Here is an 18464-nt window from a genome sequence, read left to right as displayed (position 1 = left end):
TGTCATTACAGCTGGTGGGAAGAAATTCCAGGCCCGGGATTTTTATTTCCTTTAGAACACCCGAGTCCTAATTCCTCAGGTTGAGGGGGTAGTTGTCCCCAGGAGCCTCATGTACCCTCACTAGCCCCACAGTGCTTACTGTCTATGCCAACATAACACCCAGTCTCCACAGCTCCTTCCCCTCTGATGGCCTAAGAGGAGGTGCAGGGAGTGTGAGGGGAGGAGATGGATGAATGCGGAGGGGTAGGAGCAGGGATCATAGAATGTCGCAACCTCCTTCTTCACCACTTCACTTCACTTCTCTGTGCCTCAGTGATCTCATCTGTAAAATGGGAAGTGAGACCATAAGCCCCTTGTGGGACCGGGACTGTGTCCAAGTGGATTTGTTTGAAATCACCCCAGAGTTCAGTACAGTGCCTGGCACATAGTAAGTGCTTAACAAATGCCATTATTATTATTACAAGATTATTAATGTGGTCTAAATGATGAATTATTCATTGAGCATAGCAGCAGTATTAAGTAAGCACTCAGTGCAGGACACTGTACCGAACATTTGGAAAATTCAGGATAAAGTGAGATTTTCCTTGCCCAACCAGTTTTTAATACTCCCATGGGGGAGACAGAGATAAAAATATTTACAGAAATAATCAAAATTAACAATTCAATATCCCAATATATAAAAATCAATCAATGATATTTATGAGTGCTTACGTTGTGCAGAACACTGCACTAAGCACTTGGGAGAGTTGAATATAGTTGGTAGACAATCTCTGTCCTCAAGGACCTTACAATCTAACTGAAGGATACTGAGAATGTGTATAAATAAGTGTGCCACTTACCATGAGCTAAAAAATGTAAGGATTGTGGCATAAAGTGACTAATTGGGTGAGCTAGTAGCCTAAAATAATTGACATACTTCCATCTTCAACACCAAAGCTGCACCGTCCTCAGCTGTTTGAGCTAATTTGATAGCAGAAGCTGCAGTGCCCATAATAGTTGAAGTTCTTACTGGTGGGTGGCCTCTGATATGACTCTCTCTAGGACCTTGTTTCTTCTGCTCAAAATAATAGTGCCATGGGAAATGTCAATAAAGGGGTGTCCCAGGGAGAAGTGCCTCCTCCTTTTAATTCTCAACAATGTTTTCAAGTCAATCCCCAAAGCTGGTAGCAAACCTCTTGAATTTCAAGCATGGTTTATTCCTATTTGTTCCTCCTCCTCTCAATCAGGGTTCTGCATCCTCATCTGTCCTCCTTCTAGGCTTGCTTCTGCAGTATATATGTGGGTAATAATAACAATAATGATAGTAATAATAATAATTTTGGTATTTGTCAAGCTCTTCCTATATGACAAACACCTTACTAAGCACTAGGGTTGATCAAGACAATCAGGTTTGACATTGTCCCTGTCTCACGTGGGGCTCACTGTCTAAGTAGGTAAATAGAGTAGGATTGACAATCAGAAAAGATAGAGGCAGCCACAAAACAGCCTTCAGAAACAAGCCGCTCTAGGCTAAGGTCCACATTAGATGAAAAAAAGAGATAATGTTTTTTTCATAGTGGCTTGGGTTAGCCAAAAGTAAGCCTTAGACATGTAGTTCCAGTGCCAGACTGCCAGATGTTTAGAAAGGATCTTGCCTCGTGATGATGGGCTAATGCTCTGCACCTGGTGTTGAAAATAAGACTCTTTGCTTTGCATCGTTTTCGTGAAGAAAATACAAATCACCCTTCCCCATTTTTCTGCTACTTTGCTTTACAGAAGAGAAGATTTTGCTTACAACTAATTTTTTATGGGAATTCCAAAGGAGGGAAAATGAAGGAGGAGAGGTTGAGGCTTATTTAATTGTAGAAGCAGCGTGGCTCAGGGAAAAGAGCATGGGCTTGGGAATCAGAGGTCATGAGTTCTGATCCCAGATCCAGAGCTTGTCAGCTGTGTGACCTTGGGCAAATCTCTTCACTTCTCTGGGCCTTGTTACCTCATCTGTAAAATGGGGATTAAGACTGTGAGCGCCACGTGGAACAACCTGATCACCTTGCATCCTTCGCACATAGTAAGCACTTAACAAATGCCATTATTATTTATTATTAATCAATCAATCGTGTTTATTGAGCACTTACGGTGTGCAGAGCACTGTACTAAGCACTTGGGAAGTACAAGTTGGCAACATATAGAGACAGTCCCTACCCAACAGTGGGCTCACAGTCTAAAAGGGGGAGACAGAGAACAAAACCAAACATATTAACAAAATAAAATAAATAGAATAGATATGTACAAGTAAAATAAATATATAAATAGAATAGAGAAGGCTGATACAGTAGTCCAGATGGGATAGGATGAGAGCTTGAACGAGCAGGATAGCAGTATGGATGGAGAGGAAAGGGCGGATCTTGACACTGTTGCGGAGCTGAGACCGGCAGGTTTTGGTGACGGCTTGGATGTGAGGGGTGAACAAGAGAGCGGAGTCGAGGATGACACCAAGGTTGCGGGCTTGTGAGACAGGAAGGATGGCAGTGCCATCAACAGTGATGGGAAAGTCAGGGTTTGAGAGGGAAGACAAGGATTTCAGTTTTGGACATGTTGAGTTTTAGGTGGCGGGCAAACATCCAGATGGAGATGTCCTGAAGGCAGGAGGAGATGCGAGCCTGGAGGGAGAGGGAGAGAGCAGGGGCAGAGATGTAGATTTGGGTGTCATCAGCATAGAGATGATAGTTGAAGCCGTGGGAGCAAATGAGGTCACCAAGGGAGTGAGTGTAGATCGAGAACAGAAGGGGACCAAGAACTGAACCTTGAGGAACCCCCACAGTAAGAGGATGGGAGGGGGAGGAGGGGCCTGCAAAAGAGACTGAGAATGGATGACCAGAAAGATAAGAGGAGAACCAGGAGAGGACGTAGTCTGTGAAGCCAAGGTTGGATAGCACAACAGATGATCTTTATGGGCATAGAGAGGAAGGAATGTTAATCACACCGTGGTTTTTTCAGACACTGATCCACGGAGTCAGGATCATCACCTTCTTTCCCACCTCCCCTGTGGAGTGCTAGGCCAGTATGGGAACCTGAGGTAACTGGAGTGGAAGTCAGCATCCTTGGGTCCCATATGGCCCCTAGCTGACGGTCATATTAGTGTCATAGTAGTGGTAGTATGTATTAAGCATCCCTTGGTGCCATGCACTATAACGATATTCGGGAATTCAAAATAAAGGAGTGAGATATTCTCTGCCCATAAGATGCATATACTATAATAGGAGAGGCAAACACAATATATTTACAACTGGAGTGGCCAAAATAAATAACTGAATGCACTTATATACGTGAGTGCTAAGGATGACTATAAATAACTTCATAAGTGCTTGAGAAGTAATATGGCCAAGTGGGGAAAAAAGCACAGGAAAGAGAGTCGGGAGGCCTGGGTTCTAATCCCACTCCACAAATTGCCTGCTGTGTGATCCTGGACATGCCACTTCATTTCTCCCTGCCTCAGTCTCTTCATCTGTAAAATCAGGATAAAATACCTGACTCCCTCCTGAAACTCTGTTTCTGAAACTCGGAAACAGGGACTGTGTCTGATCTGCTTATGTTGGGTCTACCCCAGTGCTTAGATTGTAAGCCCTTAGCAAATGCCACAGTTATTATCACAGCTAGAGCCTTTGGTGGCCAATGAAGGCCTCCTCCTTAGGTGCTAAAAAAAGTTTTGCCCTATGCCACAGCCACCTTGGTGAGACCGCAACATTGCCAAGATCCGCCCTTTCCTCTCCATCCATACCGCTACCCTGCTCGTTCAAGCTCTCATCCTATCCCGTCTGGACTACTGCATCAGCCTTCTCTCTGATCTCCCATCCTCATGTCTCTCCCCACTTCAATCCATACTTCATGCTGCTGCCGGGATTGTCTTTTACCAGAAACGCTCTGGGCATGTTACTCTGCTCCTCAAAAATCTCCAATAGCTACCAATCAATCTGCGCATCAGGCAGAAACTCCTCACCCTGGGCTTCAAGGCTCCCCATCACCTCGCCCCCTCCTACCTCACCTCCTCTGCCGCTAACCTCCTCACCGTACCTCATTCTCGCCTGTCCCGCCATCGACCCCCGGCCCACATCATCCCCCGGGCCTGGAATGCCCTCCCTCTGCCCATCCGCCAAGCCAGCTCTCTTCCTCCCTTCAAGGCCCTACTGAGAGCTCACCTCCTCCAGGAAGCCTTCCCAGACTGAGCCCCTTCCTTCCTCTCCCCCTCGCCCCCCTCTCCATCCCCCCCATCTTACCTCCTTCCCTTCCCCACAGCACCTGTATATGTGTATATATGTTTGTACATATTTATTACTCTATTTATTTATTTATTTTACTTGTTCATATCTATTCTATTTATTTTATTTTGTTAGTATGTTTGGTTTTGTTCTCTGTCTCCCCCTTTTAGACTGTGAGCCCACTGTTGGGTAGGGACTGTCTCTATATGTTGCCAACTTGTACTTCCCAAGCACTTAGTACAGTGCTCTGCACACAGTAAGCGCTCAATAAATACAATTGATTGATTGATTGGTGGGCTAAATGTTGAGCGATAGCTGTGTCATCACCATTCAGTCTTCTCTGTTCCACAACATTAGGAAGCAAAGCCCCTGGTCCTGGGCTCAGGGTTTACAGTTGATACCCCTATCTCCTTTAGCAGGTTTGGCTTTGAGTGGAACTGTCACTCCTGCTTCTTTCTCCCTTTCATATTGAGTTTCCCAGAACTACATAATTGCTAATTAGTTGGACCAACGACTTGCCTTGTTCTCATGTTTTAAAATATTATCGTTCTTTCACCCCCTGTCCTTCCCCAACTTCCCTAAACCCTCTCAAGCTGCAGAAGGACGGACCCCAAATCCCAGCAGCCTGTGTTTCTTTTTTCTGATTGGAGGTCACATCCCATGTTACATTTTCTTGTTCGTCTCCCTACCCACTAGCCTCATACCCTTTCTTTCCCCTAGTGTTCCACCATATGTAATTCACAAGACCACATATGACCACTTACTGATATTATTAATCCACTGCCTGAAGTCTAGAAAATCACTTGCAAAATTAGTACCTTAATAGGTGATGTATGAATTATTCATGAATAACAAATTTCCATAGCCATACACACCTCCATACACACAGCCACATGTATTCACTATCACACGCTCACCAATCACATAGAGATTGGTGAGAAGCAGCGTGGCTCAGTGGAAAGAGCCCAGGCTTTGGAGTCAGAGGTCATGGGTTCAAACCCCAGCTCTGCTAATTGTCAGCTGTGTGACTTTGGGCAAGTCACTTAACTTCTCTGTGCCTCAGTTACCTCATCTGTAAAATGGAGATTAAGACTGTGAGCCCCCTGTGGGACAACCTGATCACCTTGTAACCTCCCCAGCACTTAGAACAGTGCTTTGCACATAGTAAGTGCTTAATAAATGCCATCATTATTATTATAATGAATGCCCTTCACACTGCCCCTCTGGAAACTCCAGTTCAAAGTCAGAAAGTGTGGTATGATGGGAGTGGTATTCATTCATTCATTCAAATGTATTTCTTGAGTGCTTACTGTGTGCAGAGCACTGTACTAAGCACTTGGAAAGTACAATTCGGCAACAGATGGAGACAATCCCTACCCAACAACGGGCTCACAGTCTAGAAGGGAAAGACAGACAACAAAACAAAACAAGTAGACAGGCATCAATAGCATCAAAATAGATAAATAGAATTATAGATATAAACACATCATTAATAAGATAAATAGAATAAATATGTACAAATATACACAAGTGCAGATGAGGGAACTGAGGCCCAGAGAAAAAATTATAGATATAAACACATCATTAATAAAATAAATAGAATAATAGATATGTGCAAATATACACAAGTGCAGATAAGGGAACTGAGGCCCAGAGAAGTGAAGCGATTGTCTCAAAGTCATACAGCGGACAAGGGGATGAGAGAGAGAGAGAGACTGCATGCTTTGAATTCATCAGAGAGAAAGGCAGGGAGACTCTGTCTCTTATTTCAAATCCAAGCTTCAGCTGACCCCAAGTTCCCCCTCCACTTAATTCCTGCGGCTACGGAGAGCCGGTTCGCCCTACCTCCTGATCACCCGACCTTCAGCGCATCAGTCTACCTCCCCAGCTAGACTGCAAGCTCGCCGTGGGTATAGAGATGTTGGAGACAAGGGCTACTTGTCCCTGTGACCTTCTCTAAGATGGTGGAAGTAGGTTTGTGTTGTGTTCAGGGCAGAGTGATATGTTAGCAGGGTGGAAGTTTGGGCCCGGGGGGAACCCAGTTGCAGGGAAGTGGCAGTGGGGCTGTGAAGACAGAGAATTGCTGTTTGGATAGATTTCCACAAGAAGTTGTGTATGAAGTCCTTCAGGATTAGAGTGGGCAGTCATGTTTTCCCTGCATCGGGGGCCCTGCGGGGGGTGTCCTGGTCTCTAAATCAGCCACTCCAAAGAAGGTTGTCTTGCACATGTGCTATTCCCACCATATGTGACCGTGAAAGTGTGGACCCTTCCTTTGAGGCTGTTCTGACATGCTGGGAGTTTAGTAACTGCCATTGATGATAACACAATGAGGGCATGTGGCAAAGCGATGGACCTAGGCCTGGAAAGGGGCCACTTCACTACAGAATCAGAGAGGACTCAATTAAAACCACTGGAATTGGAGAATGAGCTCTGGTAGAAAGGTCAAACCTGCTACCTTTCTCTCCCTTCCAAGTGTTAACAAATATTAATTAAACTGGAGCTGCATGGAGTCATGAAGGGCACGTTGGAATAAATAGAAAGAGGCATACATTAAAGCAAAAATCCTGACATTCACTCTATCCCAACATACTATGCCCCAGAACAAAATTGAATTTACCTAAGCCTTCTGAATTTCAAATATGTTAGAAGGTAAAAAACTGGTTTCATCATTTCATCTCTCCTTATTCCCTTCTCTTTTTCACATTTGCCTCTCCCCCATCCCCCCATAAAACACAAAAATCTCTAAGGAAACTAAATTTGCTTCATTGCATTTCAGCTGTTTTTCCCATTTAATGTTTGGGTTGATCCCCAAATCTCATGAAATTTATTGCCTAATTAAACTTTAATTACACTTCCAGTGCCTTTCAAGAAATAGAAAAACAAAGCATATATCTTTAGTGTTGTTAAGGAGTCACATAAAAGTGTTTGGCCTTTAGAAAAGGAAAAACAAAGCTGACACTGTAATCATCTCCGGCAATAAATACTTTATTTTGTTTTCTAAGGATCGTTGTCTTTCAACAAGCCAGGCAGGTGAACAGTGATAATCATGGTGGACTGGATACCTTGAAAGGTGTTCAAATAATCTCAGTGGACTAAAAATCCAAAACAAAACATATTTGTCTCAACTGCTTTTCTCCTCTGTTTTCAGAAGCTTGTAATTTTGAAAATAAATTAAATCCATCTGTTTAACTCTCTCACACTTATACAAAATGTCCAAGAGGACTTTTTTTTTCTTAAGACAATTTAAACTATTCATCTTGGAAACAAGAAATTTCACTGGGCAAATATCTAGATTCAGACGACACCCAAACAGAATAGTTCAATGAAGTTTAGCTATATGGGCCTCTAACACTTTGCTGATGAAATGGAAGGCTAAATAAATTTCTCCCTTGGGCCTCTAACACTGCTGATGAAATGCAAGGGTAAATACACTTCTCCCTTCCTCTTCCCTTCCCTCTCTTTTGAAGCAGTGAGCTTAAGCTTTCAAGTTGATATTTGTGCTTCTACTTGGTGATTCTATCAAAAGTAAATTACTCTTTGGCTGTAAGTACTCAGTCTTGAATGGCAATTTCTTTCACCAAAATACTCTGCTCCCAATACTGAGTTGTCTGTCTTCTCAGGGCTGTGAAGGAATCCAGAGGACCCCTGTGCTAAGCCCACTTTGGATGAAGAGCAGTTTATTTCTAGAGAGCCTATTACATGCCATTGGATGATTTTCTGGGGTTTTAGGTTTTTAAAAAAGCCAATTTCTTAAAACTTTCTGATGAAGTTCATGTATTTTCCATTGTAATTATTTTAGTAAAATAATCTTTTTTTTTTAGTGAAGGTTAAGGAAACTTGGAGGGCATAGGAGACTGAGAGAAGAATTAGTAACTAATAATTGTAATAATAATAATGATGGTATTTGTTAAGCACTTAGTATGTGCCAAGCACCCTTCTAAGCACTGGCAGAGATACGAGGTAGTCAGGTTGTCCCACGTGAGGCTCACAGTCTTAATCCCCATTTTACAGATGAGGTAACTGAGGCACAGAGAAGTTAAGTGACTTGCCCAAAGTCACACAGCTAAGTGGCAGAACCAGGATTAGAACCCATGATCTCTGACTCCCAAGCCTGGGCTTTTTCCATTAAGCCCTGCTGCCTCAAGCATCTGAGAGGTTTTCATTATTCACACTACTTCTTCCCATAATCCCAGGAGACTGAACAAGAAGAAATGGGCTTAAATCAGAGTTCAGCTAGAGAGCATTCAGCTAGAGTGACTGGTCTACTGGTTTAATACTAGAGAAGTATGATTTTCAACTAGCCTATTCCCTGTTGGTTCCAATGTGGAGATTTTTTTGTTTGTTTTTTGGTGGGATTTCCTAAGTGCCTATTATGAGGCAAGCAATATTCTAGAGTGCTGGGGTAGATACAAGTTAATCAGGCTGGATATAGTCCCTGTCCCACATGAGGATCACAGTCGAAGTAGGAGGGAGAACAGGAATTGAACCCCCATTTTGCAGTTGAGGAAACTGCGGCTTAGAGAAGTTAAGTGACTTGCATGAGGTCGCAGAGCAGGCAAGCTGAGGAGCTGGGATTAGAACCCATGTCCTCTGATTCTCTGGGCCAGGGATGTATCTACTAGGCCACACAGCTTCCCTCCCATGTTTTCATGTTTGTTTTGGGCTCTCAGCCTCCCTCTGTCACAACTCCTGGCTTCCATGGTGAGGAGTCAACCCCCAACTTCACACTGACTTGGGAAAGGGTATGCAGCAGTTCTGGAAAAAGAGGGTGATTTAGGGATCCACCTGGAGAAGTGTTCTAAGATTGTACAAAATCAGTGCGGTTCCCCAAAAGGCAGCTATAAGGTCATCACCTTATGTTCTGTGCCAGGTGTAATGGCACGTGACCTACATGCGTCTCCTGGTCCATTATTCTGGAGGTCTGTCAGCCACCACCACCATTAGCCACAACTCTAAACCTGGGCAGAGGGAAGACCGAGCTCATTTTAAAGTAATGGAATCATCATTAAGGGAATAATGGACAGAGAACTTCTGAGATTTCTCTCCAAATTTTTGCTTTGTTCTGAATGAAGTTCCTGTGGGACAGAGACCAGTGGAACCAATACATGAAAATGGACTCTACCTCCTAAAAAATAATAATGGTACTTGTTAAGCACTTACTATGTGCCAAGCACTGTTTCAAGCACTGGGGTAGATACAGGATAATCAGGTTGGACACAGTCCCTGTCCCACATGGGGCTCACAGTCTTAATCCCCATTTTACAGATGAGGTAAGTGAGGCACAGAGAAGTGATGTGACTTGCCCAAGGTCACTTAGCAGATTTATGGTAGAGCCAGGATTAGAACCCAGGTCTTCTGACTTTCAGGCCCGTGCTTTATCTACTAAGCCAGATGTGGCACCTGGCCTCATCACTGAAGGCGGAAAAGAACTGCTCACTTTTGAAGAACATATTAGTGTCCAGTGCCCAAACTCCCCAGACTGAGTGAAGGGGTCAGCCAGAGTTACTGTGCCACCAGAAACCATTTCTTGGCTCCCTTTCCAGACCCCTGACTCCTGCTGACCCACAGTGAGCCAGACTTTCCTTGGGCTAAAAGAGAAGCCTCTTGGAAAAAGCTAGCTAGACCCTTTCAACTTTCTGGTGTCTGAATCCCCTCAGATCCATTCACTGTCATTTGGCCTGGGGTGACAGGCATCTCTTCACAGATGAGGAATGAAGAGATGAGTGGGGATGCCTCTACCAATCAACCTATGCATCAGGCAAAAACTCCTCACCCTGGGCTTCAAGGCTGTCCATCACCTCGCCCCCTCCTACCTCACCTCCCTCCTCTCCTTCTACAGCCCAGCCCACACCCTTCACTCCTCTGCTGCTAACCTCCTCTCTGGGCCTCGCTCTCGCCTGTCCCACCATCAGCCCCCGGCCCATGTCCTCCCCCTGGCCTGGAATGCCCTCCCTCCGCACATCCGCCAAACTAGCTCTTTTCCTCCCTTCAAAGCCCTACTGAGAGCTCACCTCCTCCAGGAGGCCTTCCCAGACTGAGCCCCCTCCTTCCTTTTCCCCTACTCCCCCTCCCCATCCCCCCGCCTTACCTCCTTCCCCTCCCCACAGCACCTGTATATATGTATATATGTTTGTAGGTATTTATTACTCTATTTCATTTGTACATATTTATTTTATTCATTTTATTTTTTTGAAGTGTTTTGTTTTGTTCTCTGTCTCCCCCTTCTAGACTGTGAGCCCACTGTTAGGTAGGGATCATCTCTATATGTTGCCAACTTGTACTTCCCAAGTGCTTAGTACAGTACTCTGCACACAGTAAGCGCTCAATAAATACAAGTGAATGAATGAATGAATCACCAGGTTGGCATTATTAGGTGGCTAGTCAGCTGGTAATTTACCCATTTTGGTCCATTGGGCTTTGACTGCTCTGCACACAATAAGCCCTCAATAAATATGATTGATTGATTCACTTGTGGTTCCCCTCACTGGATGTTTTCAGGTGCCTACAGGAGTCCATTTATGCAGTCCAACCCCACCTCTAGACTGTCAGCTCATTGTGGGCAGGGAATGCATCTGTTTATTAGTATGTTGTACTCTTCCAAGCACTTAGTACAGTGCTGTCCACCCAGCAAGTGCTTAATAAATGTGATTGAATGCATGAATGAATGAACTTGCCAAATTATTTCCCTAGGGGTACCCCTAGTTACTAGGGGTAATTAATCATATTTATTAAGTGCTTACTGTTGCAGGACACTGCACTTAACATTTGAGAGAGTAAAATATACGGGACTTGGTAGGCACTTTCCCTGTCCACAATTTACAGTCTAGAGGGGGAAACAACTAATATCCCCCAAGGCTTGCAATAAAATACCATGGGTATTATGAATCAGTCACATTTATCAAGTGCTTACTGTAGGCAGAACACTGCACTAAGCGCTTAGGAGAGTACAATGGAAATATTAGGAACTGTTGTCTCAACTGAACAAACCATTTGTGGTTTTAATAGGTTCACAACACTGTTGGGATGTTTTAAGATTCTTTGGCAAAGGGATGGCCTTGAACCCCAAAACATGAGAAATTAGTACTCCAAACTGGCATCTCATTCTAGAAATCCATTGCAAAACTGAAACCCTTATTTCTGAGTCTTAAACCTTTGTAGTTCTTACAAGGACAGGGTAAAAATCCAGATTTACTACCCTGTAGTCTATGAACACTCCTTCAGAAAATAATGTACTTCATTCCAAAATTAGAACAGTAATATCCTTAAATGTTCCTTTAGAAAGGAGTATTATCAGAGAAGCAGCATGGCTCAGTGGAAAGAGCATGGGCTTTGGAGTCAGAGGTCATGGGTTCAAATCCCGGCTCCCCCAGTTGTCAGCTGTGTGACTTGGGGCAAGTTACTTAACTTCTCTGTGCCTCAGTTACCTCATCTGTAAAATGGGGATTAGGACTGAGCCCCCCGTGGGACAACCTGATCACCTTGTAGCCTCCCCAGAGCTTAGAACAGTGCTTTGCACATAGTAAGCACTTAATAAATGCCATCATTATTATTATCAGAGAAATTGCTTATGTGTATAATGATGGATGATTCATACTTATGTGTCAAACTCCACACAGCAACCTGAGGTGAGGCAATATCCATTTCAGGAGTGCTAGGTAGTGAATGTGACTATTTATCAAGCATAGGAATTTAGCTGTCTCATTGATTGTGAGTTTTGTCAGGGACAACTTATAGGGCCACAGGTTTTCCACTTGGGGAGGCCAGAAGTTCCTTATCATTATGAAGTGTTCATGACAATATAACCATTCCACTTGAAATGCAAAGTAATTTCTAGAGAATTGCTTAACTACTTGTCATTTTTATCTGCCCAGTTTTCATTTGCCCTGCCCTGCCCACCCTTCCCATCTGAGTATAGCTAATCGAGATCTAGGGTCCAGCGGTCATTTCTGTGGCCCTGCATGCCCCCTGGGATTCTTCCACTGCTCGTCCCATCAATCAAGCACTGAATGGTATTTATTGAGCACTTACTGTGTTGTAGAGCACTCTGCTAAGTGCTTGGGAGAGTACAATTCTGTAGAGTTGGTGGGTATGACACCTGCTCTCAACTAAAGCAGCAGTGGAGAAAGGAGGAAATAAACCCCTTTTTGTTGTGGGCAGGGAACATGTGTACCAACTCTCTTACATTATACTCTCCCATGCGCTTAGTACAATGCTCAGCACACAGCAAGTGCTCAATAAATATGACTGATATATTCCCCCAAGTTCTGGCTCCCAGCTGGAGCTCTGAGACATGATGTCTCGGTTCTCCACTTGGAATCCCTTTGCGTCTGCTCAGCAACATTGAGAGGTTGAATCTGTAATTTATTCTATCTGTAATTTATTCACTTATTGATTTTGCTGTCAGGTTATGGGCTTGTAAGACAGGAAGGATGGTGGTATGAAATTTATATTAATGTCTGTCTCTCTGGACTGTAAGCTCATTGTGGGCAGGAAATATGTCTGTTTATTCTTGTATTGTACTCTCCCAAGCACTCAGTACAGTGTTCTTCACATAATAAGTGCTCAATAAATATGATTAACCAACTGACTGAGGTGCTGGGTCTGAAGCCAGAGGTGTCTGCTCTCCTCTCTCAGTGGCACCTTCAGTTGGGTGAGCTGGATCAGAAGGCTGGCTCACCCAGGCCTCCAATGGACCTGACTGAGTTTCTCCAGTCGGAGCTAAATAATAATTATTATTATTATCATTATTATTATTGTACTTAAGTGCTTACTACATGCCAAGCCCTGTCCCAAATGTTGGAATAGATACAAGTTAATCAGGTTGGACAAAATCCCTGTCTCACATGGACTTCACACTCTTAGCCCTATTTTACAGATGAGATAACTGAGGCATAACAAAAGTGAAATGACTTACCCAAATTCACACAACAGACATGTGGTGGAGCCGGGATTAGAACTCATGTCATTCTGACTCCCAGCCCTGGGCTGTATCAACTAAGCCATGCTGAAATGTCAACTTTCTGGCCGATTAGCTCTGTGAATTCTGTCCCTTCCCAGTCCCTGCCCTTCCCTCTTTTTGTCCCTGCTTTTAAAATGCAAAGTTGACACTTTGGCTGGCAGTGGTCCGTGCTAGAGGCCTAAAGTGAAAATAGACTGGAACCAAGGTTTTGCAACATCAAACAAATTGGACATTGCCCGGGCCTTACCTCTGGTGCTCCTTCAGAGACTCAGTCCCAGTTTTACCTCCCTTGCCCTACTTACTGCACCTGAAGGTAGCCATAGCTTTGTCAGAGACAAAAGAGTTTTTGTTTGGGGCCCACTTAAGAAGCACAGGACAAAGGACTAGTTAAGCATGGGGTACCCTGGTTTATCCTGACTAAATCCGTTTTCCCATATGCTGGCCCTGGTCTTGATGTGAGGCAGCAGGGAGTGTGTCTATCAACTCTGTTAAATTGTAATCTCCCAAGCACTTAGTACAGTGCTCTGCACCCACTAAGGGCTCAATAAATGCAATGGACAGACTGAATTATGACTCTGCATCATTACCCAAGCTTCCAAAAAGCCCATGCATCATACAGGAATAACAGACTGCCAAGCCCTGCCAAGTTTGCAGCTTGGTTTTCAACCAATGTAAATACTCCCAAGGGAGTGCTTTGCACATTTACTGGATCATATTTCCCTCAATAAATGAAGAAGGTGAACTTTAAACATCCCTTAAATTTTAATTTCTGCTATGGGTTAGGTTGGATAATGTATCTGAAACAGATTATTTTGTTTTCTTTAGGTGGATAAGTGGAGCCGCTGTAGTGAATGCTTTCTATTCTTCAGGTAGAAATCAAATAGGTAAGACTAACAGCACAGCAATTCTGTCTGTCTCTGATCCTCCTTTCATCCTGCTGCTACAGTAGAGCCTGTCCCTGCACCTGCTTCCTCAAGGGTAGGATTGTGTGTCCCTAGGGACATCTCTGCTGCTCTCCTTTCTCTGCTACCTTGTTCCCTAGTGCTGTGCTTTGCAACCAGCAGATGTTCAAATTCTGCTCCAAATATTACTAATGTTGATGATGATCACGATGATGATGATGATGATGAAGCGCTTAGTGCGGTGCTCTGCATATAGTAAGCGCTCAATGAATACAATTGAATGAAGATCATGATGATGATAATGATGGCTTCAGGCTCTCAGGTCACAGCTCTCTCACCTTTGAAGCTCCCTTATCTCCTTTCCCTGATCTTCCTCCTCCCTACCCCTTTCCATCACCTGTGCCCCCATTCATTTTCTCCAAAAGTGTGGCCATCCTGCCAATCAATGCCTGAGAGTCATCTCTAAGTTAATCAGAATGCTCAAGGTAGTGAGCCAATCAGAACATCTTTATATATATATACATATATGTACATGCATATATATATATATATATATATATATATGATTTATACACACAGACACACGTTTGTCTGTATATTTGAAAATTGCCCTTACTAAATGATATTTTAATGTTTGGTTATTTTTCATGATGGAAATGAAGCAATTTACAACTCCCAAAAGGAGCAGAGTTGGAATGGAAACACTGGCTTATTGATTATACTTTTTAAAAAGGGAGCACAGCTGTGTTTGCCTTTCCTTCATTATATAGCTGAACAAGAAACTATAACTACAATTCCCCTAAATTCTAAATATTTCTGTTTCTTTTGCAATGTTTCAGTTGGTATTTGAGATTATTTATCTTCATTCCGAGTTCTCGTGCTGTAGTCTCTTAAGAGTAACTCAGGGAAATAATGTTGACTCTATAGCTTTCTCAGAGTCAGTGCCATGGAAGGAAATGCATATTTTCCCTTTTAGATTGGCTTGAAACCCTTGAACCAACTCCCTAAGCAGCAAGCTTGAACAGCTTCCAGACTGCAGGTGATTCCATTCAGATCCTGCCCAGTCTCCTGTTTGTTACAAGCTCCGAGGGCTCAAGACCTACCTTGAGAGGTTGAATTCCATGGAGGGCAGTTCTAGGATATCCAACCCTACCATAGGGGAGATGAAAACTAAGCCCCACTTTTCCTCATCTCCCACTCCCTTCTGCATCACCCTGACTTGCTCTCTTTCCTCTTCTCCCAGCCCCCATAGCACTTATGTACAAATCTGTAATTTTATTTATTTGTATTGATGTCCATCTCTCCCCATCCAGATGGTGAGCACGTTGTAGGCAGGGAATGTCACTGTTTATTGTTACATTGTACTTTCTCAAGTCCTTAGTACAGTGCTCTGCACACAGTAAGCGCTTAATAAATACGATTTGGTGAATGAATGAAAACTCCTAGGATAGTTCCACATTCTCTCTAGGGTCCTTCACAAATAAGGAGATCTGAACCCAGATTGAACCTTCCCAGGTTGCTCTGAGACTCCCAGATCTGTCCCAGTTTAGATCCACATCTCTAGCATTGCCCTAAAACCAACTGGCCACTGTCTTTAACTCTGTAATCTGGCAAAAAGAGAGCAATGAAAATGCAGGTCTCTGCAGCTTTGGCAGATAGAAGGGAAAACCAAATATCAGTGTAAGTATGTATGTATATATGTTTGTACATATTTATTACTCTATTTTACTTGTACATATCCTATTTATTTTATTTTGTTAATATGTTTGGTTTTGTTCTCTGTCTCCCCCTTCTAGACTGTGAGCCCACTGTTGGGTAGGGACTGTCTCTATATGTTGCCAACTTGTACTTCCCAAGCGCTTAGTACAGTGCTCTGCACACAGTAAGCGCTCAATAAATACGATTGATTGATTAGAAGACTATCTCAAACTACTCCAAAAGCATTATTCAGAGTCCTCAATGTTTCATGGCAAATTTAATAAAACAATTGGTTCATGACATAATAATAATGATAGTTGTCATATTTGTCAAGCGCTTACTCATTTTCTAGATAAGATAACTGAGTCCAAGTTCACAAAGCAAATACATGGCAGAGACCTGGTCTAATATGTCTCATGACTAGCAAATTATTACACAATGTGAAACATTTAGTCATAGAGGCCACTGAATGATTAGTAGAATTATCTTTCAAGCCCACCCTCAAGGACTTACTCCTATAAGGCAGTTAAACTAAACTTGGTTTTTTGGGTTTTTGGGGTTTTTTTCCCCATGAGAAGACTGACTTGACCTTCAGAATTAATTGAGTGTAGAGCAGTTGTTCCCAAACAATCAGACCTAGTCCTCTCAGGGCTCATGGGCTTCCTGCAGACACCCAAGAGTGGCAAGATTCCCATGCTGGAAGGAATATGTGATTTATAATACATCTTTCTTTTATTTCATCCATTGAGGAGGAAGAAACAGAGAAGGGCGGAATAGGGAGAAGAGGCAGAGGGGAGAAGAGTGATAGAAATGTTGTGGGAAGGGGTTCTGCTAAAGAGATCCATGCAACAGGATCCACCAACCATAACCACAGTCACAACAACCACCACAGTCACAGCCTTACCAGTGTTAATAATTATAATAATTATAATTCCCAGACTGAGCCTGCTTTTTCCTCTCCTCCTCCCCATCCCCCCGCACTACCTCCTTCCCCTCCCCACAGCATCTGTATATATGTTTGTACAGATTTATTACTCTATTTATTTTACTTGTACATATTTACTATTCTATTTCTTTTGTTAATGATGTGCATTTAGCTTTAATTCTGTTTGTTCTGATGACTTGACACCTGTCCACGTTTTGCTTTGTTGTGTGTCTCCCCCTTCTAGACTGTGAGCCCGTTGTTGGGTAGGAACCGTCTCTATATGTTGCCAACTTGTACTTCCCAAGTGCTTAGTACAGTGCTCTGCACACAGTAAGTGCTCAATAAATACGATTGAATGAATGAATGAATAATAATTCTGGTATTTGTAAAGTGCTTACTATATGCCTGGCACTTTACTAAACACTGGGGTGGATAGAAGCCAATTGGGTTAGTCACAGTTCCTGTCCCATGTGGGACTCACAGTCTCAATCCCCATTTTACAGATGAGGTAACTGAGGCAAAGAGAAGTGCAATGACTTGCCCACGATCATGCAGAAGACAGGTGGCCATGCTGGTGACTTGTTCTCATTATGTGTGGAGATCAGGAGGCTCCCAGCACCACTGACACAGAGCAGGTTGGGAGCAAGTTCTCAGAACAACACAGAGAGAATGCAAGGGTCCCAGTAGTGTTACTTAGGGGTCTGCTGAGGTGAGGGGAAATAAGAGAGAATGGATACTGAAGACAGCCTGAATTTTAGAGTTACCAGTGACGTCCCTTTGTCAAGCACTGACTCAGAGACATTTAATTATTGTATGTGGCTTGTGGTTTCTGTGCTATGTTAGCCTGAAAGAGACAAAACCAAGAGTTCAGCTTGTTCAAACCCCACTCCCACCCTCAAAAGGTGCCCATGGTTGATAGTGAGGAGTCAAAGGAAGAAGGAAACTCAGGAACCAAGGTAAAGGTGAGAAGTAGCGTGACGTAGTGGATAAAACATTCATTCATTCATTCAATCGTATTTATTGAGTGCTTACTGTGTGCAGAGCACTGTACTAAGCACTTGGGAAGTACAAGTTGGCAACATATAGAGACGGTCCCTACCCAACAGTGGGCTCAAGGGGAGACAGGGAACAAAACCAAACATATTTACAAAATAAAATAAATAGAATAAATATGTACAAATAAATAGAGTAATAAATGCGTACAAACATATATACATGTATACAGGTGCTATGGGGAGGGGAAGGAGGTAAGGCGGGGGGGATGGGGAAGGGAGAGGAGGAGTAGGGGGAAAGGAAGGAGGGGGCTCAGTCTGGGAAGGCCTCTTGGAGGAGGTGAGCTCTCAGGAGGGCTTTGAAGGGAGGAAGAGAGCTAGCTTGGCAGATGGTCGGAGGGAGGGCATTCCAGGCCAGGGGGATGACGTAGGCTGGGCGGTCGATGGCGGGACAGGCGAGAACAAGGCACAGTGAGGAGATAAGCGGCAGAGGAGTGGAGGGTGTAGGCTGGGTTGTAGAAGGAGAGAAGGGAGGTGAGGTAGGAGGGGGCGAGGTGATGGACAGCCTTGAAGCCGAGGGTGAGGAGTTTTTGCCTGATGCGTAGGTTGATTGGTAGCCACTGGAGATTTTTGAGGAGGGAAGTGACATGCCCAGAACCTGGGTTCTAATCCCGATCTGCCACTTGTTTGTTGTGTGTGACCTTGAGAAGTTGCTTATCTTCTCGTGCCTCAGTTGCCTCATCAGTAGTAAAA

The 18464-nt window shown here is 43.6% G+C and overlaps 1 protein-coding gene across 3 annotated transcripts in view; it reads left to right on the top strand.

The window, feature by feature from the left end:
* MME (membrane metalloendopeptidase) overlaps positions 1–18464 on the top strand; it is a 114078-nt gene that overhangs the window by 70727 nt on the left and 24887 nt on the right. For all 3 annotated transcript variants that reach the window (XM_038744450.1, XM_038744452.1, XM_038744453.1), the window contains exon 17: positions 14020–14078. In XM_038744450.1, the coding sequence (XP_038600378.1) occupies positions 14020–14078 (59 nt within the window). The remainder of the gene's footprint in view (positions 1–14019; positions 14079–18464) is intronic.

This window comes from Tachyglossus aculeatus, chromosome 1 (assembly GCF_015852505.1).
Source record: "Tachyglossus aculeatus isolate mTacAcu1 chromosome 1, mTacAcu1.pri, whole genome shotgun sequence".
Taxonomy (NCBI): domain Eukaryota; kingdom Metazoa; phylum Chordata; class Mammalia; order Monotremata; family Tachyglossidae; genus Tachyglossus; species Tachyglossus aculeatus.
This window is presented reverse-complemented; position numbering and strand designations above follow the sequence as displayed.